Here is a 20,551-nt window from a genome sequence, read left to right as displayed (position 1 = left end):
GCAGGGTGCCTAGGGCTCAGAGGACCAGACGGGAACAGGAACCCAGCCTGCCTAGTTCCCCGTCACTCATTCCCTTGCTGTGGCCATAGCTGCCATTTTCTCCTCTGCTTGAAGGCCTCACCTCATACCCTCTCCCCAACCCCGTCACGCCCATAGCGCTCTGTAAACATGGTCAGGAGGAAAAGGCCTTTCAGCATGTGTGTTGCTATGTATAAAGAAATTTCCATCAATAAAAGCTGATCTCTTCTCTCTGTCTGATGTATGTTCCACCCCACCCCATCTCCCTGTCTCCATTCCCACCAGAACTTTGCCTTCTTTCCTCTCCGGGGCTGGTAATGGGCTGGAAGACAGAGTAGGGTCTGATTTGTGGCATTGTCAACACCTAAAAGTCATTCAATAAATAAATGTGTAAATGTCTCCCAGCATGAGCACACTTGTTACTGTCTTCAGGGCACTAGCCAAAGGCATCTTTGAAATGGCTAATCTTGGACATAGCCCTTGACTTCTGACTTCTGTGATTGATTATATATATATATATATATATATTTTATATATATATATATATATATATATATAATCTCCATCCCATGGAGAAGGTGGTTTGCCTAGGGTCACTAGAGTTCTTCCAGCTCTGATGTTCTGAATCTGAGCTGCTACCACTATTTTAAGAAGCTGTAATTATGACCCTTGAAAATATGATTTGGGGACATATTTCATGCAATTCTATGATTTCATGAAATTCTATGATTTTTTTCTACAGTTTTATGATACTTGGGTTCTCCAATCCTATGATCTTAGATTTCATAATTCTAACATTCAAAAATTCTGATGATATGATTTTAATATTAGGAGTCCTTGTTTCTGATATTGTAACGTTAGGATCTCTGAGAGGAAGCCATTTCTCCAACATGATTTGTAAACATTTCTTTCACTTGGCTGGAAGTGAAGACTCTTCAAAGCAGTGGTTCTCAACCTATGGGTCACCTAAGAGCATTGGAAAACAGAGATATTTACATTACAATTCCTAATAGTAGCACAATCACAACTAGGAAATAACAACGAAAATAATTTCATGGCTGGGGTCCCCACAACATGAGGAGCTCTATTAAAGGGTGGCAGCATAGGAAGGTTGAGGACCACTGCTTTAAAGGGTGCTATGGGGAAAGAAGACAGTGGCCCTTATGGATCTGAGCTCCCCCTTCCACGATGTGTTTATATTAGGAAATGGAAAGATGAGTGGGGAATGGTAGGATCCAGCAGGGCTTGCTGGAGGATGAAGGCTAAGAATTGGGCCTCAAGTATTGGCAAAGATTTGATTAGATGACAAGAGTAAGAAGACATTACAGGGACCACATGGGGAAAATGCCCACCGGGGTGCTCCAGGGTCAAGTTGAGGAATGGTGAGTAATTGCTGTGTTCAAATGTTTCTCCAGGGTGTGTGAGTCTAGGTGACATGTAACTGGGAGAAGGAGATCATCTATGCTTTATTTGAGTGGAAATAGAAGGAAGTGGGCAGGGGTACCTGAATGAAGGAAGAGGGTAAGTCAATGACAGACAGTCATCCTGGGAACTGTAAGAGCGGTCAACTCCTATTTAGACAACTGAATTGGCTCGATCCAACAGGGTCTGTGCTGTGGGAAGGGAGCAGGCTTAATATCTGTTGTGAGAAAAATCTACCTCCATGTGTCTGTGCGTGTGTGTGTGTGTGTGTGTGTGTGTGTGACTGCACAGGTCTCACAGTAGTGAGAGTCTATGTGAGGTTTTACTTTACTAAGGAATTCTGAACATATGAGGTTTCTGACCAGAAAGTCTCTATGTATGTGCCCAGTGAATGTAATCATAAGGGTGAGATATGGTTGACTTTTAAACATGGCACTGTTGCTCTTGGGGTAAGTTTATCAGTTTTTCAGGCAGATAGTTACACACATACAGACATACGTTACCTGCAGATTTAGGGAACAAGGTGACTGAGCAATAGATGTATGCTAGGTCCCGACCTGGGCATGGTAACTCCCATGAAAGTGAATCACGCCAGACCACTACTCTTGGAAAAGAGACACGGTGATCAAGAGTGTGCAGTGCGTACTTCAAGAGAGAATTACGTTAGCTGGTGGTAAGGGTCACCAGGAGATGGGTGAGAACGAGACACAAAGGAGACAATACCTGATTTTGTTGGGTTCTGGGTGGGTGAGAGTGAGTCAGAATTGAATTGGCTGGAAGATCTGCCTGCTCAGGGTACACAAAATGAAGATGAGCTCATCTAGGACAGTTAAGTCCAAAGGTGAAATGAAGAAAAGACATTTTGGGCAGGAAAAAATAAAGCAAGTCTGTGTGTGAAAGCCCAGAAAGATGATGGATGAGCTTGCTATAGAGGAATTGCAAGTAGCCTTTTGTTCCCTGTTTGGAACATACAGGCCAGAGTGAGAGGCAGTAGGAAGTGCTGGGTTGGGGGCAGCGTGGATCTTTGTAGCATAAAGTGCAACTTTTGCGTAGGAAATAGGGAAGTTTTCAAGAGAGACTCAACTTTCACTGCCCAGACTTCACCTGGATCTGGGATTGGATGGTTCTTAAAACTTGTTTATAAAGTTCGCTCCAGCTCTGTGGATCTCATGTACAAATACATGAGTCATTGTTCTTAAATGGAGGAGATTTTCCCATCTAACTTCAGGCTTTCCTGCTTTCACAAATGCTTAACTGATGTCTAGTCCCTTGTGTGAACTGGAGAGATGGATGGCGCAGGGACTCCACAGTGGAAGGGCACAGGAAGAACGTGAGCTCTGTATGCAGACTTATTGTTTTCTGTGTGTGGAGGTGGGGATTGAACCCAAAACCTGGAGATGCTAGGCAAATGCTCTGCCCCTTAGCCATACTACCTGCCTCGCGTGTTCAGATATGGTTTGAGTCTTGGCTCCACCACTACTTACAGGAGACTTTTTTACAACTGAGTTCATGTCTCTGGACCTCAGATTCCCATCTATGCTATATCCCCTTCAGGGAGAAAACCCAGAATTTGCACAGTTGCTAGACCTAGTGAAAAGAATAAATAAGTTACAACTAATATGTTTCTAAGGTTACGAATGAGCAGATCTAGGATTCCAACCCAGTTCTTTGGGCTCCGGGAATCTGCTTTCCCACTGGTTTACCTGCTCAGCCCTCAGGTTAGCGGTTAACTAATCGGGATGAATTTGGGATTGGATTGGACTGGACAGCAAAAACATCTTGCAGAAGAGCTTTGAGAAGCAGTCACCGCTGCTCCTTGGTATCCCTTGCCACTCTGTTAGCGCCAACCTCCTTGCCCAGTCTTTTCCCTCTAGAACCTAAAGCCATTGGCTCCATCTCCATACCCTCACCTCCTTGCTTTCTTGTCTCTCACTTCAAGTCCCTTCTCTTTCCAACCTAAGTTGTCATGGGGATAGTTTTCAGCAACCTTGCTTTCCTCTTGCCCTCATCTTATGGTATCCATAGCAACAGTCTCCATTCATTTCCATGGCAACTGCATTCTGATCCCATTCCCTGCTGAATTCCTGGCTCTGGGCAGTACCAATAAAGAGAAGGAGGGAGAGAAGACATCCCCACAGTAAACAGTAGTAGCATCTGGGAAGGGTCAGTGCCCAATCCTTTGTCGTGGTCAGGCCAGCCTCGAATCCCTAGAAGGCATCCTATCCTGCTTCTCCATATCTTAGAGCCATGACTTACAAAATTCCCTTACTTTCATCTCTCCTAGTTCCTCTTAGGCAAAGCACAGTCCATGAGCTTCCTCTCCCAGGAAGACTTCAAGACAGCAGGAGGGCCAGCCCAGGCTTTGGGTCTGAATCTGCATCCTTCCATTACTAGCTCTGTGACCTTTGTCAGTTAGTTTCCTTCTTAGAGCTGTTTTCTTCCTCTGTAAAACAGGAATCCTAATTCTCCCCTTGTGTTTGCCATGCAGATTAAATAATGTGTGGAAAATGCCTGACACACGGTAGGTGCATAGTTAAGTGCTAGTTTATTTTTATTCTGCTCAGCCACCCCCAAGCAGAAGGAATCTCTCTCCTTTACTCCCCCATCACTTCCTGTATTCCCCAGCCTTGATAACTTTCCGCTTTGTTCTGTGGTTATTTGTGTAGCGTGGCTTATTCCCCCCTCTGCAAAGAATGCTCTCATTTCCCCCTACAGAACAGGCCAACAGGCAGTGTGTGTTTGTGTCTACATGTATTCATGTCCACTTCCGTGTGCCTATGGATGTGTCTGTGATGTTATACTTATCCGTGTGTGTGTGTGTGTGTGTGTGTGTGTGTTGTGTAGGGAGGTAGTTTTCAGGTGATTGGTATGTCACTAAAGTGTTTTAGTGTTTAGGGGCTCTGGCTTGAGGGGTTCCACACCTCCAGATTCTTCAGCAGTATGTATGATAGCAGGAGCAACCCTTCAAGCAATTTTCATTTTTTTGGCCAGTCTCTCCAATGGGAAGCTGCGCTGCCACCCCACGACTCCTGCCACTGTTCCCTTTGTAATCAAAATGGGGCTAGTTCTCAAGAGAGGAATTACCAAGGAGCAGAGAGCCTGGAGCAGCACAGGGCTGGGAGTAGGAGAGGCACTGAAATATCATTAGAAGGCAGTCTGATCTCTGAGTTTGCATCCTGGCCTTCTTAGTAGCTATGTATGACCATGAGTTACAGTTATATCAACTCTACCTTTCTGCACTATGAAGGGGGCTAACAGTGCCTGTCGCAGGGGGGCAGAGATGGCTGCAGAACTCTGCAGTACCATGAAGGAGGGGCATGTCTGTAAGGTAACCTGTGTGAAGGAGGAAAGCTGGTGTAGAAGGGCACACCTGAGCTAAATACTGAAGCGTGAGCAGAAGGTAGCCAGGTTTAGGTGTGGTATACAGCTCAGGCCAAGTAAGGAAGATGGAGGTTGTACTATTGATAAGTTAGGTTCCATCCTTTCTATGTTCATCTCAATCAGATCAAAAGCCAAAATCTTTATGATAGGCTCAATATCCCTTGTATTATTTTGCTTTTTGTTGCTATAATAAAACACAAAGCACAAGCAACTTGGGGAGAACAGGGTTTATTTCCTCGTAGACTTCCAGGTAACAGTCCATTATTGAGGGAAGTCAGAGCAGGACCTCAGGGCAGGAACCTGGAGGCAGGACCTGAAACAGAAACTGGCTTGCTGTCCATGGCTTGCTCTGCCTGCTCTCTTATACACCCCAGGACCACCTGCCCAGGGTGGCACCATCCACAGTGGGCTAGGTTCTCCCACATCAGTCATCAACCAAGAAAATGCCCACATATATACCCACACGCCAGTCTGATAAGGGCAAATCCTCAGCTGAAGCTCCCCGTTTCCAGGTGACTCTTTTCTTGTGTCAAGCTGACAAAAACTAGTACAATTCTCGCCTCCCGTCTTAGATCTCTCATTACTGTCTTGTTCACTGTGTTCTGGCAATACTGTCTTTTTTGTTGATCTTTAAGCATGTAGACATGTTGTACTGACTACTCTCTTGCCTAAGACAGTGACACAGCTCACTCCCTCATCTCCATCAGGGTTCTGCTTCTATGACATTCCCTCTACCCTGGGCTTTCCTGGACACCACATCTAAAATAACACATTTGACTGGGTTTATGGCTCAGTGGAAAGAGTTTACTGGGCCTGCGTAATTCGCTGAGTTCTATCCCTAGCCTGTCTCTGCTGTCTCTTTGTGTCTCTGTCTGTATCGCTCTCTTTCTCTTTTACACACACATGCACACATGATTAAAACAGCACCTCTTTTTTTTTTTTTTTAGTAGTTTGTTGAGACAGGGTTTCTCTGTGTAATAGTCCTGGATGTCCTAGAACTCGCGATGTAGACCAGGCTGACCTCGAACTCACAGAGATCCACCTCTGCGTCCCTAGTGCTGGGATTAAAGGCATGTGCTGCCACCACCACCCAGCAAAACAGCACCTTTTTATACTCTGCTTTATTGTCCATCTTTAACACTTAGCTCTACTTGAAATGATAGAGATTTGTTTCTTCCCTCCTTCCCTCCTTTCCTCCCTCCCTCCCTCCCTTCCTTCTTTCCTTCCTTTTGTCTGTTTTCCTCACTATAATATTACCATCCTGAAGAAATAATTTGATGGCTTTGCTTTTTAATTGATTTCCGGTGCTTAGTGTTGTGCACAACACGTGGAAAGTGCTTGGTTATTGTTTATTGAGTGAATTATAGGGAGCTGTGGCAGGGTTTGATGAGAAAGCAAGATGGGCTAATTTGTACGTTTCAACATTCTCACTGTCCACAGGTTAGAGAAGAGATTTGCAAATAAGACTGGAGTGTGTGGTGTAGATTCGAGTGAGAGTCTTGCTGGAGCAGCCGCCGAGAACATTCATTCACTGACTCCCTCATGCCAGAAACACCTTCTCTGGTCTAGGCCCCATACCCTTTGCCAGCCACATAGGAATTTACCAAATTTTCTTCCTATGCTGAGAGTTGTGCACTCTTTGCCAAAGCTAATCTGTGCCAGCAGTCTGTGTCCCATGCAAAGGTAGGGGCTCTGAGTGAGGTCAAGGTCAGTGGTCATTTCTGGCTAGTGGCAAGATGCAGGCGGCATCTCAGTAGATTCATGACTTGAATCTTAACAGAACTAGCATGTGGGGCATTTCTCAGATTGCATTAGCAGAAATGATGGGGATGGCCTTGTGCGTGGAAGATAGTATATGAGCAGTTTGGGAGGTAAGGGGCTGAGGAACATTTGAGAAAAACAGAATCTGGGCCTGGGTGAATTAGATTAGGGGTGACTTAATGACTGAGAGCGTGAACAGCTGGGCTGTGGTGTTGCACGCCTTTGATCCCCACACATGGGAGGCAGAGGCAGGTGGATCTCTCTGAGTTTGAGGCCAGCATGGGCTACAGAGAATGTGAACTCTGAAGTCATGCCACTTGGGTTTGAATCCTGCTTGTATTGTTGGTAGCTATCCTCACCGGGCTTTGTTTTCTATATAAAATGAAGACAAAAACAACTTTATAGGATTGTTAGAAGGAACAGCTATACTAAGTATGAAGTGGTGAGAACCTAAATACTAAGTGTTCTAGAAGCATTCATCGTCTGTTGAACCTTGGAGAGGGCTTCAATGCCAGAGTGATTGGGAATTGGACTACTAACTCTTAGACAGTGAAAACTGTGGATGTTTTGTGGATAGAGGAGGTGGTCGAACAAAGCTGGGTTTGAAGTGTGTACTGGTAAGGGAGAGGCTTGAGAAGTTGGTGAGCGGGATCCTGCCATCCTGAGAGAGACAAGAGGAGTATCTATGATACTGGGTTGGGTCTGACTAGTGGAGGGTGGCATCAGGGGTCTCCGGGGTTTGAGAGGAAGGAGAGCTTGGGGTGGAAAGCAGTCCTTGTTCTGACTAGTACTTGGGAGGGTGGAGGATGAACAGTGAGCGAGAGTTCCCACCAGGGCCGAGCCCAGCTCCGCTGCCCTGACCTGAAGCACAGGGAGCTGGCAGGCCCCAGACAGCTCAAGATCTTGTGCTAGTAGGTAACCAGTTCCATCTAGCCAACTTGCCCTAGCCTTGCACCCTGACCTCTGCCAAGAGAGGCTGAGGAGAGGCCCTTTAATCGTTTTACTAGCCAGGAGATTCTACAGCCTGTGATACTTTCCCCAGATTTAAAAAAAAAAAAAAAAAAAGATCATTCTTTTAGCCCAGCCACACCCATTCTCCCACAACCTCCTCCACCCCTCAGCCTTCCTGGTTCTCCCCACCTCTGTGCTCTTCACCATGCCCTGGAGCTCTGCCGCCACCTGGGTTCCCTGGCAGCCTGGTTGCCATGGCACTGTGGGAGCAGGTCTGGCAGAACAACAGCTCTAGGTAACCCCAGCAGGCAAGACCTGGGACCCAGCTCCAGCCACCTTTCTGCTTGAGAACCCCCTGCCCTCCTCCCCCAGCTGAGCAGAGGAGGACATGAGGAGAAAAAGGAAGCTTCCCCGCAGGGCAGCTCTTTACCTGTGAGGATGCTGAATGGGAGGCACTTCCCACTGTGGCCCAGCCTGTGCCTTCACCCTGCCCTCTCACCAGCAGCAGCAGCAGAAGCAGCAGCAGCAGTAACAGCAGCAGTAACAGCAGCCGCAGCACCAGCAGCAGCCTGGGAACCCTGGGAACTGGCCAGGCCTGGACTCCAGGCTGCTAAGGGCAGGGGCAGGGCACAGGGGCAGGGCTGGGTGGGGGAGGAGATAACCTGGATGGGCAGGGTACAGGAATCATCAAAGAGGGCTGGGAGGGGGCTTTATGTCAAGGAAACTGGTCTGGAGTAGTTCTGGGAAATCACTGCATGGGGTTAGGAGGGGCTAGAGCTGGGAGGAGAAGAGGTCTAGGGAGAGGGCAACTAGGCCATCAGGGGAAGGAAGATTTGAGATTGGAGCTTCTAGGGACAGGAGCGGGAGGAGACTAGGTGTAAGGTTGTGACTGAACCAAATTGTGAGGAGTCTGGTTAGGCCTGAGAACAAACTGAGAAAACCCCCTTGAGGGAATGGTGTCTCAGAACGAAGTTATGGAAATGGGGCTCTAAAGGGAAGGAACTGAAGGTCTCTTAAATGTTCGGGTCCCTAGGTATCTAAGGAAATGGGAGAAGGTGGGGTTGGGGCAAGATCTAGTGTACTTGCTCAGTTGGGCCTAGCAAGCCTCTCTCCTGTTGCCACATCCTGGCTCATTTTATCTCATCCCCACAGTGTGGAGGGTGATGCCCCAGGCAGTGACCTGAGCACAGCGGTTGATAGTCCTGGGAGCCAACCCCCCTACCGGCTGAGCCAGCTACCCCCCACCAGCAGCCACATGGGAGGCCCCCCTTCTGGGGTGGGCCTTCCTTGGGCTCAGAGGGCACGCCTCCAGCCAGCCAGTGTCGCCCTGAGGAAGCAGGAGGAGGAGGAGATAAAGCGCTCCAAGGCCCTGTCAGACAGCTATGAACTCTCCACAGACCTGCAGGACAAGAAGGTGCAGAAGCGATGCTTCGGTTGAAAATGGGAGTGGGATACAGAGAGAGCCGAAGGAGGGGTTTGGGGTGTGGTACTTGAGGGTGGTATTCAGGGAGGAACAGTAAGGTTGGGCCTGGAGAAGACTGGCTCCGGGACCTGTCATTCACATTCATTGCACATACACTGAGTCTTCTCTTCACTTAGCAGACATTATTGCGCTCCAATAATGGGGTCCAAAAGATGAATGTGACCTGCATCCAGCCTTCAAAGGCATGCAGTCTAAGGGGGAGGCACACACGTAACTTGGCAATTTCACAGTGTGATGCAATACACTGTCTGGAGGGCCTGGGGTGGGGAGAAAAGGGAGGGAGGGAAGGGAGAACAGTATACAAGATTTCAGAAAAATAGAGCCTGGAAGGGCAGTTATCAACACGTTAATTATGACTATGCCTAGATGTTTGGGCTGCAGGTGAACCCTCCCTTACTCCCTCCTGTCTTTCCTTCCATCCTGCTTTTCTCTTACTCTGATTCTCTTTCTTCTTTCTTCAACGTCCTACTCTTCATTTATTGTTTCCTTTCTTTCATTTTTTTTTTTGGTTTCTCTAAGCTTTTTCTGATTTCAAATAATATACATTTCTTTTTTCCCCTGTGATTACATACACCTTGGGATTATAAGTGAGAAAACACTGGGCACACAGCCTGTCATGACTTCTTCCAGCAGTTGGTTGTGGCTTGAGCGGGGTATGGTTGAGGACCAAGGCCATGAGGCTCTGGCAACTTTCTGAACTTGTTCCTCTGACAGGTGGAAATGCTGGAGAGGAAGTATGGGGGCTCCTTCCTGAGCCGCAGGGCTGCCAGGACCATCCAGACAGCTTTTCGCCAGTATCGTATGAATAAGAACTTTGAGCGGCTGCGCAGCTCAGCTTCAGAGAGCCGCATGTCCCGCCGCATCATCTTATCCAACATGCGGATGCAGTTCTCTTTTGAGGAGTACGAAAAAGCACAGAACCCTGCATACTTCGAGGGCAAGCCTGCCTCACTGGACGAGGGTGCCATGGCTGGTGCTCGGAGCCACCGGCTTGACCGGGGTCTCCCCTATGGAGGCTCCTGTGGTGGGGGCATCGATGGTGGTGGAAGTTCAGTCACCACATCTGGAGAGTTTTCTAATGACATCACAGAGCTCGAGGACTCCTTCTCCAAACAGGTCAGGAGCCCTGAAAGGGGCCTTTCTTCTCCATTCCCAGGCTCTGACTGCTTCTCCTACTTCTTTATCTATTTTCCAAACTGCAAGAATTTGCACTACTGAGCACTTAATAGCAACAAACAGCAGCGATTTTAATTGAGACTTTGAGAGTGGTGAGGGAGAATTGTTAACATGAGAAAAAATTACAGCTGAGTGTTTACCTGTAATTGAAGCATTGGCAGGACTGAGGCAGGAGGATTAGGAGCACCTATGTTAAAACAAAACAAAACAAAACACCAAAAAACCCCTAATGCAGTGATGTAATTCAGTAGTAGGAGCACTTATCTGGCATGTCCCAGGTCCTGTGTTTCATCTCCAGTACTGTTAGGAAAAAAAATTATGCTGCTAAAACAAGCATGTTAGGATATGGGTTCCAATAAGATGGCTCAGCGGGTGAAGGCGCTTGCTGCCAAGCTTGCTGCCCTAAATTTGGTCTCCAGAACTCCTACTGTGGAAGGAGAGAACAGATCGTTTATTTTGATTATTTTTATGTTTGTGTATCTGTCGTGTGTGCCAGGTGTGTACAGTTGCCCAAGGAGGCTAACAAAGAATGTCAGGTTCCCTGGAGCTAGAGTTAAAGGCGGTTATGAGGTATCTGGCATGGGTACTGGGAACCAAATTCCAGTCTTCTGCAAGAGCAGGTATATATTCTTAATCACTGAGCCATTTCTCCAGTCCATAAAAACGGATTTATAAAAAGATTTATTTATTTTCCTTTATATGTTTGGGTGTTTTGCCTACATGTATGTATGTGTACCATGTGCACACCTGATACCTGTGGCGTTAAAAAGAGGGTGTCTGATCCCATGAAACTGGAATTATGAATGATAGTGAGCCACCCACCCATGGGTACTGGGAACTGAACTTGGGTCCTGTAAAAGACTAATGAGTGCTCTTAACTGTTGTGCTGCTAGTTTTATATCAATTTGACAGATAGAGTCATTTCAGAAGACGAAACCTTAGTTGAGAAAATGCCCATATCAGATTGGTCGGTGGGACCACCATGGCACCCTCGTCCAGTGAGGCATTTCCTTGATTGATGAGTGGTATTGGAGGGCCCAGCTAATTGTGGGCTATGCCACCCCTGGGTTGGTGGTCCTGGACACTATAAAAAAGCACGTTGAGCCAGGAGGTGGTGGCGCATGCCTTTAATCCCAGCACTCAGGTGGAACTCCAAGTTCAAGGCCAGCCTGGTCTACAGAGTGAGTTCCAGTACAGCCAGGGCTACACAGAGATACCCTGTCTTGAAAAACTAAACCAAACCAAACAAATAAACAGAAGAAAGAAAGAAAGAAAGAAAGAAAGAAAGAAAGAAAGAAAGAAAGAAAGAAAGAAAGAAAGAAAGAAAGAAAGAAAGAAATCTGAGCCAGTCATGGGGAGCAAGCCAGTAAGCAGCACTCCTCCGTGGCTTTTACATTAGCTCCTGCCTCGAGTTTCTGGTCTGACTTCCATGGATGATGGATACAATGTAAAATGAAATAAACCCTTTCCTCCACAAATTGCTTTTGCTCATAGTTTTATCACAGCAATAGAAACCCTAACTAAAATAGAAATTGGTACAAGGTTCATGAGATATTGCTGTGACAAACGTGACCATATTTTCGGGAGGATTGTAGAAGGACTTTGAAACTTTGGGCTAGAAAAGTAACAACAAATGAGCCAGCGCTCTCTCCAGCCCTAAGAAATGATTCTTGAAAGTTTTCCTCTCACCTGCATGTATTCACATGTGCATGTACATGGGCACACGCACACACTCACACACCTTAAGTGCAATAAAGCAATAAAAATGAGTATATAGAACAAATAAGAAAACAAGCCAGGCGGTGGTGGCGCACGCCTTTAATCCCAGCACTTGGGAGGCAGAGGCAGGCGGATCTCTGTGAGTTTGAGGCCAGCCTGGTCTACAAGAGTTCCAGGACAGGAACCAAAAACTACGGAGAAACCCTGTCTCGAAAAATTCAAAAAAAAAGAAAAGAAAAGAAAACAAAAGGTTCCCACTGTTTGAAATTTGATATAATAGCAAATAAAGAGTTTACTGACAGATAGTACCTGCGCGATGCCAGGTACTCTGTATACTTCACAACAGATCTGTAAGGTAGAGGACACTAGGCTGAGACTTGAACTCTGGTCCATATTTTCCAGGATCTTCCAGTCTAGTAGACAGCAGAAGACATATAGGTGCATGGTCATCTCCTAAAACAGAATGTGTTCAGTACCAGCAGGGATTCTGGGAGGCCCAGAGAAGTTTCTTGGAGAAAACAGCATTGTAACTAGGCCTGACAGGACTGAAAAGATGTAGCTTGTTAGAGATGTTGAAGGGGGCACTGTTTGTTCAGGTATTGATTGCATCAGCAAAAACCATGGAGCTAGGAATGGGCATGGCAGTGAATGGAATGGGAGGTCGTTCTAAGCTGAGGATATTTTAGCATGGCTTCCCGGGTAAAAATCCCAGTTGTGCCAATTCCCAGCTGTATGACCTCAGGCAAACGGTTTTACCTTCTGAGCAACAAAAAGGAGATAAAACTTTCTGTTTAGTGCTGTTTTAGAGCTGTGGTGAAGAATGCATCTCAACCAGGTACCACAGGGAAAGCACCTGGCATGTGGTAACTGCTAAGTTAGTTGGTTTTTTTTCTCCTAAAACTGAGGAGGTGCTTGGTTGAAATTGTTGAGTGAATGAAGCTTTATAAAAGAAATCCCTGTGACCTAAACTCTGTTATCTGACCCTATCATTGGCCTATGCATGCTTCTCTGAGGCTAGTGAACAGATGGAGAGAAGGAAAGAAGCACAAAGGGAAGAGCTGTATCACCCTCCCATTCATTTCTATGATAATTAAGCACCTTTTCTGTGTCAAGCAGTAGCTGATCTAAAATAGAAACTGAGCTTGCACCTATTCCTCAAGGGGAGAATAGAGAACAGGAGAATACCACCTGATGGAAGATGCAGAAGAACCAGGCCTAATCCTAGCACTCCATGCTGTCTACATCAGGGGTGGGGAAAATGTATTACTTACCTATTTCTGTACAGTGAACTACCCCAAAATTTAGTATCTCTAAAGTGACCTTAGGGGCCAGTGAGTTTGCTGTGCAAACCTGTTGACTAGAATTCAATCCCTGGAGCCTATGTAAGGTAGAAAGAGGAACCAGTGCCACAAAGTTGTCCTCTGACCTTTACATACATGCTGTGGCTTACATGCCCGCACCCATATAATATGTGCTTACAGACACATTGATAATACATTTTTAAACAAATTTTAAAAAACTGACATTAGAACTGAGCTGAATAGAGTCACATTGAATAGCCTATGTTGGCCTCAGGCTTGAGGTCCTCCTGGCTTAGCCTCTGGAGTGCTATAATTACAGATGTGTAACACACACACAAACACACACACACACACGGAGCGCTATAATTACAGATGTGTACACACACACACACACACACACACACCAAGAAACATTTATTATGCAGTTTCTGAGGGCCAGGAAACTGTGAGGGGCGTGGCTTGATGATCTGCTTCCTGGTCTCTCTGGAGGCTGCTGTCAAGCTGTGTAGGACAGTCTCAGAAGACTGGACTGGGGCTGGCAGGGTAACTCCTTTGCTGGCAGTTCCTCTCCCTTAGGACTGTTCACAGTGTGGCTTCCCTTAGGCGAGGAGTCTGAAGGAGAACAAGTCAAAGGGAACATGCAAGACAGAATTTGTAGTATTCGACAGTCTCCTTATAGAAATACCATAGGTCTATTGTGAGCCACACAGACCAACTCAAGGGCAGTGTGGTATCTAAGATTATGAATGCCAGGAGAAAGAGGTCATTAGGGGCCAGTTTGGAAGCTAGGTGTACAGGGAGGTAGAGTTACTAGGTGTACTTCAGATTCTCAAGAGTAAATATTGCGGATTTCCTAAGAGATATTGACACAGAGAGCCCTGGGAGAAAGCTGAGATTTGGGGCTTTCCCTGCATGGGACTTGAGATGGTATTGACAGAGGTAAGAGTGTGGCTTGAATCGGGGGGAAGTAGTATTTAACTTGGGTTGACATGAGATCGACATACTGAAGTGTCCAAGAAGGCATCTTGTCATTGTTAGTCCTAGCCCTGTGAACTCACAGTGACTTCCTGGGAGTTATTTTGTAAATTATTAAGAACCTATGGGTTTCTTTGCAAAATAAAGGGCTGGACAACACACAATGAACGCAACGGTATTTTTGTAGACTTCTTGTCTCATATTGCTCTGTTTGGTCTTTTTTTTTTTTTTTAACCTAACTGGTCTTTTGCTTGTATATTATGGTTTCTGATTTTGTGTTTTTATGGGCTTTGATTGGGCATGTGTGTGTTTCTTGTGTTTTTTCTTTGTTGTTTTTTAAAATTATTTTTCTGGTTTGATTTTTGGTTTTCTAAAGAGAGAAAGAAGGCATGGAGTTGGGTGGGTAGGGAGGATCTGGGAGGAGCTGGCGAGGGGAAACTGTGATCAGATGTATTGTATGAAGATAAATTTATTTTCAATAAAAATATACATACATATGAAATAATAATAAGTGGCTGGAGAGGTGGGAGGTTTGATTCCCAGCACCTCATGGTCAATCGTGACCCTGTATAACTCCAGTTTCAGGGAATTTGATACCCTTTTCTGGCCTCCACTGGCACCAGGCACACATGTGATATACAGACATACATGCAGGCAAAACACACATACACACAAAATAAATAAATAAATAAAATTTTAAAAGTTTAAAATAAAGAGCCTGTGGGCGGGGAAGGGGGGACGCAAGCACCTGTGTTCTTGGCTGACCCACCAGGGAGCTTTCCATGCCTTTCCTTTTCTTCTTCTCTCCTCTGGTCCTTGTACCATTCCTCCCTTTATCATTCCTCCCTTTCCCTCTTCACCTTTCACTGTGTGCAGGTTAAATCTCTGGCTGAATCCATCGATGAGGCCCTGAACTGCCACCCATCAGGGCCTATGTCTGAGGAGCCAGGGTCAACCCAGATGGAGAAGCGGGAATCAAAGGAACATCAAGAGGACAGCTCAGCCACCTCCTTCAGTGACCTTCCCCTCTACTTGGATGACCCAGTTCCTCCTCCATCACCTGAGCGACTGCCCAGCACAGAGCCCCCACCCCAGAGCCGCCCTGAGTTCTGGGCACCAGCTCCCCTCCCACCAGTTCCTCCACCGATGCCACCAGGGACCCGGGAAGATGGTAGCCGTGAGGAAGGCACTCGCAGGGGTCCTGGGTGCTTGGAGTGCCGGGATTTCCGGCTCCGGGCCGCACACCTTCCCCTCCTTACCATTGAGCCTCCCAGTGACAGTTCTGTAGACCTGAGTGACCGCTCAGATCGCGGCTCTGTCCACCGCCAGCTGGTGTATGAGGCTGATGGCTGCAGCCCCCATGGGACCCTGAAGCACAAGGGGCCACCAGGCAGGGCCCCAATCCCACACCGCCACTACCCTGCCCCTGAGGGTCCAGCTCCAGCCCCACCAGGGCCCCTGCCGCCAGCCCCCAATAGTGGCACTGGGCCCAGTGGTGTGGCTGGGGGTCGGAGGCTGGGGAAGTGTGAGGCAGCAGGTGAGAACTCTGACGGTGGAGACAATGAGAGCCTCGAGAGCTCCAGCAACTCCAATGAGACCATCAACTGCAGCTCTGGCTCCTCGTCCCGGGATAGCCTGAGGGAACCTCCAGCCAGTGGCCTGTGCAAGCAGACCTACCAGAGGGAAACAAGGCACAGCTGGGACTCGCCAGCCTTCAACAATGATGTGGTACAGAGGCGGCATTACAGAATTGGCCTCAACCTCTTCAATAAGTATGTGCTCTCAGTTCTAGCCTCCTAGCCTCTTCCCATCCTGCCTAGGCACCTTGTTTGAGGACCTAGCTCCAAGCAGTGACATTGGTTCTGCCAGCCTGTCATCTGGTGAAATGGTATTTCTCCCCAGATGCCCAGGGATGAGGACTAGAAGAGTGGCAGAAGGGAACAGTAACTCTTGCCTGGGAATCTTAGCACTCAGTAGACTTTAGTCAAAGGGGTTGCCGTAAGTTAGAAGACAGCCTAGTCTCTGTTGGGAGCACCAGGCCAGCTTAGGCTACAGAGTAAGACCCTGTCTCAAAAGACAATTAACCAAACTAAGAAACCAAGGGGGAAAAACAAGGTTACCCAATAGAGAGACACCCCCCCACACACACATGCCTGTGTTCGGGTCCTGTGCTTTCAGTATCTGTTTGTATGATCTTGAGCAAGATGGCAAGACGTTTCCCCAAAATGACTTCCAGGTGTTATCATCCCTATATTCCCCTTCCAGAGGGGAGGCCGTCTAGAATATAAAGAACCCCAGACTAAAACCCCTAATCTGCCTGTTCATTCACTGTCTAGCCTTAGGTAACCTATGGTCCTTCTTTGGGCTTCAGGTTTTCTCATCTTTCTGTAAGTAGGGTTGTGTATTTGGCAGCAGGCTGGAGTGATTAACAGTGACTAAGCTCTTTCTGGGTGCCTGGTCCTCTGCCAGGTGCTGAGGAATGGGGGTAAGAGTGTGGCATTTGATTGGAAAATAATTAGAAAACATAATATGTAATTAGACAACATTAGATATAATGGAAGGCATTTGATGTAATACCTCACATCTTTATAGTCTGTTAAACACTGCCACCTATGTTTAATTTTCACAATAACTCAGCAAGGCTGGTAGGAGTGTTCTTATTTTAGAGATAAGGAAGTGAGCCCTGGAGAAATATAAGAGGCTGTCCAAAGCCATGCAGAAAGTGATTATTCAGAAACTCCGGGACATCAAAGTCCAAACTTCCAATTTTTGGTTTCATGGGAGTCCTAAGACATTCAGGTTCTGCACGTGGGATAATTCCAACCCAGATGTTTTGGTCCCAGTCTCTGTAAACATTGGAGGCGCCTCATCTGTAGAAAAAGCCCCAGAGGCTGGGTAGGATGTAGGACATGGAACAAGTAACCTCGTCACTTCTTCCCTGTCCTGAGGGTCCTGAGAAGCAGCCTTGGTCTAGAGCTCAGGCCTTTTCTCAAGACAGTCTGACGGTTGCTGGGATGATCCTGATGAAAGTAGGCTCTCATTTCGATGCTTCTTTCCCTCCACCTGTGGTACGCCTCCAGTAAAAGAGGAACGTGGTGTGAGGATGGATGGATACCTTGGAATTTTGAGACTCTGTGAGATGGAAAGTAGTTTACTCTTATGTTGTGATGTTTTTATCTGTACCCGAGAGGAATTGGGCCACATTATAGACCCTCGGCTCTCTGAAGCCTTGCTTAGTTCTAGAAATGGGACCAGGTGCAGTTCTAGAGGAACAACTATCTGATGACCTACCTCTTCTCTTTTTGCAGGAAGCCAGAGAAGGGTATCCAGTATTTGATTGAGCGAGGTTTCCTGTCAGACACTCCTGTGGGGGTGGCTCACTTCATTCTGGAGCGGAAAGGCCTGAGCCGGCAGATGATAGGGGAATTCCTGGGGAACCGGCAGAAGCAGTTCAACAGAGATGTGTTGGAGTGAGGACCCCAACATGGGGCAGGCGGGCTAGGGATTCCTGGAAAAGGAAGGCAGGAGGGAGAAAGGAGGCAGTCTGTCTTTTTTGCTCAGATAAACTTTTTAAAACAAGATGACTAGATGTTCCTGTTTCCATACCCCTCTGCTCCTAAAGGGTCTTCTCTCTCTTGACCCTATTCCTAAAGTCTTCTAAGAGTGGCTCTCCACAGGGCATGCTCACCTAATAGTTTGCTTTGGGCCTCAGTTTCCCATCACTGAAACGAATAGACTAATGGAAAGCACTCTAAGTGACCATGTGCCTTCAGTTTTCTTACTTCAGCTTCACTCGGTCCAGAGTTTGGAAGCATGTCAGTGGGAGTGCGGGGCTGCTTATGCAAGTGGGTGGGCCAGTGGTTTATGTAGAGAAATGAAGAGTGCCACCACCCACCCTGACTCTTTACTTTTCAGCTGTGTGGTGGACGAGATGGATTTCTCCTCTATGGATCTGGATGATGCACTCAGGAAGTTCCAATCCCATATTCGAGTTCAGGGTGAGGCCCAGAAAGTGGAGCGACTCATTGAAGCTTTCAGGTGTGCCGGCTTCCCACTCCTGAAGCTGCCTTTTTCTTCTTTGGGGCCCTATTTCCACAAGATGCTTCTCTGCATTTTAATTTTCTCCCACTAAACAGAAATGAAGGTCAGGTGTGGAGAGGGAAGAGACAGGAGGATCTCTGAGTTCAAGGCCAGCCTGGTCTACATAGTGAGTTTCAGGACAGTCAGGTCTACATAGAAAAACCCTATCTCAAAGAAGCAAAACAAAACAAAAACTAACCAAATAAGCAAAAATCCAGAAATGATAAGTCTCATCTTGAGAGGCATTTGTAAGGTTTGGAGATAGTTAATATAACTCTAATATATATATGTATTAGATATATATATATATATTAAAGTATCTAGCTCTAGCACATTAATAAATGTAACATCAGTAGTAAATGGTAACATTCGTGGATCTGGGTGTGTAAATCAGTGATCGAGCATTTGCCTGTTGCATGGCTATGAGTCTTTGGTTTCTGTGTCCTGTACTGAAAAAAAAGGGGGGGGGGCTACCATTCTATGAGGTAGATGCTTCTATTGGTATTTCTATTTTGTAGATGACAAATCTCAAGTTTAGGGGGCATTAGAGTAAGTTAGCTGAACCAGGATTTGAACTTGCGTGTTTCTAAAGCCGTGGTATCTATACTCAGCTCTAAATGCTTTGAAGATCAAACTGAGCTGGGTCTAAATCTTCCTTCACTGCTTTGGAGCATTTACAGGGGAGACAGAAGAATTGCTGAGAACTCATTTTCCATTATAGGCGAAAGATTTCCATTGGCAGATGATCTGTTTCATCCCAGCTTTACCACTCACCGGCTCTATTGCCTGGCCGAGTTACCTCACCACTCTGAACCTTCATTATATCCTGTGTAAAACAGGACTGCTTGGGAGTTGGAGGTGTGGTTTAGTGATAGAGCAAATGCTTAGCATGCTCAAGGCCCAAGGTTCAACCTCTACTGCTACATAGCCAAAGAAATGGGGCACTAGCATTCATGCAGTGGTGTGATCAACTGCATGGGACAATGTACATTAAGTCTCCTGGAAAAGTTCCAAGAAGTTAGTGATTATGGTTTTTCATGGTACTATTGGGAAAAATTGAAGAGGAGAGACTTCAAGTACTAAGGGAGTGTTTCTTGAAGGAAAGGGATTATGATGGCAACTTGGGCAAATGGTGGGCAGGTGGAGATTGCTGGTACCTGCGTCTAGACTTGACCCTTGTTGTCTCACAGCCAGCGGTACTGTGTCTGTAACCCTGCCCTTGTACGCCAGTTTCGGAACCCAGACACCATCTTCATCCTTGCTTTTGCCATCATCCTCCTCAATACCGACATGTACAGCCCCAGCGTCAAGGCTGAACGCAAGATGAAACTGGATGACTTCATTAAGAACCTGAGAGGTGAGCAGAATTTCCCATTTACTTTTCTTGCCCGTCATCAGAGAAAAGAAATTAGGGTGGGGATGGGAGTGCGGTGAGAGATCCCAGATGTCATTGTAAATTAGCCTTTGTCACTTTATCTCATGGCTGGATGTCCCCAGGCCGTTCACTTATCAATTCACTCCAACAGTTACTTGCCAGGCTGTGTGGGTAGCTCAGTAGCTGAGTGCTTACCTAGCATGTGCAAGGCTCTGAGTTTGATTTCCAGAACTGCGAAGACAAACCCACTCTCCGAGCAGCTATTTCCTAGGTATTGACTCAGGTTGTAGAAGATGACTCTGTCTCAGAAAACAAAGAAATACAGATAGCCTGACTCTTAAACTATTTTATTCACTCAAGTCCTTCACCCATCCCTTATTAGCGCTCTCCTTGTCTTTCCTACTTACACCCATAAAGACTTATTTACCTCCATTCATTTATTCATTCATCTATCCAGTCGGTCAGCCAGTTGACACTTACTGGATGTTTAATGAGTACCTAGTAAAATGAGTACCAAGGACACTGGAGGGGAGTCTGCTATAGGCTCTGTTCTTAGAGCTCTTCCATCGTGAGGGAGAGACTGCCATGTAGTGCCTAGATAACCACGATGAGACAGAAAGTGAACAGTGATGTCAAAGAGGCCAAAAGACAACCAGAGCTCAAAGGAAGGAGCTCTTACCTCCTACTGACTTCCCAGAGGAGTTGTATTTTAAGGTGAGCCTTGAAATGACAGACTAAAAATAGAGGAGGGCTTACCTGGCAGAGAAAACAACAAAGGCCCAGACGGAAGAAAATGTGAGGTTGTTTAGAGATCAACTGAGATGAGCTAGACGAACACTTGGGAAGGTCAGGCGGATCCAGTCTCTGAGGTCTTCCAATGCCAGATAAATGATGCCACTTTGATCTGTG

The 20,551-nt window shown here is 46.6% G+C and overlaps 1 protein-coding gene across 3 annotated transcripts in view; it reads left to right on the top strand.

The window, feature by feature from the left end:
• Window positions 1-20,551, top strand: part of Iqsec2 (IQ motif and Sec7 domain ArfGEF 2) — a 78,988-nt gene that overhangs the window by 46,098 nt on the left and 12,339 nt on the right. For all 3 annotated transcript variants that reach the window (XM_057759015.1, XM_057759016.1, XM_057759018.1), the window contains 6 exons: window positions 8,686-8,947; window positions 9,731-10,132; window positions 15,064-15,959; window positions 17,496-17,657; window positions 18,103-18,225; window positions 19,458-19,624. In XM_057759015.1, coding sequence (XP_057614998.1) covers window positions 8,686-8,947; window positions 9,731-10,132; window positions 15,064-15,959; window positions 17,496-17,657; window positions 18,103-18,225; window positions 19,458-19,624 — 2,012 coding nt within the window. The remainder of the gene's footprint in view (window positions 1-8,685; window positions 8,948-9,730; window positions 10,133-15,063; window positions 15,960-17,495; window positions 17,658-18,102; window positions 18,226-19,457; window positions 19,625-20,551) is intronic.

Source organism: Chionomys nivalis, chromosome X, assembly GCF_950005125.1.
Source record: "Chionomys nivalis chromosome X, mChiNiv1.1, whole genome shotgun sequence".
Lineage (NCBI taxonomy): Eukaryota > Metazoa > Chordata > Mammalia > Rodentia > Cricetidae > Chionomys > Chionomys nivalis.
This window is presented reverse-complemented; position numbering and strand designations above follow the sequence as displayed.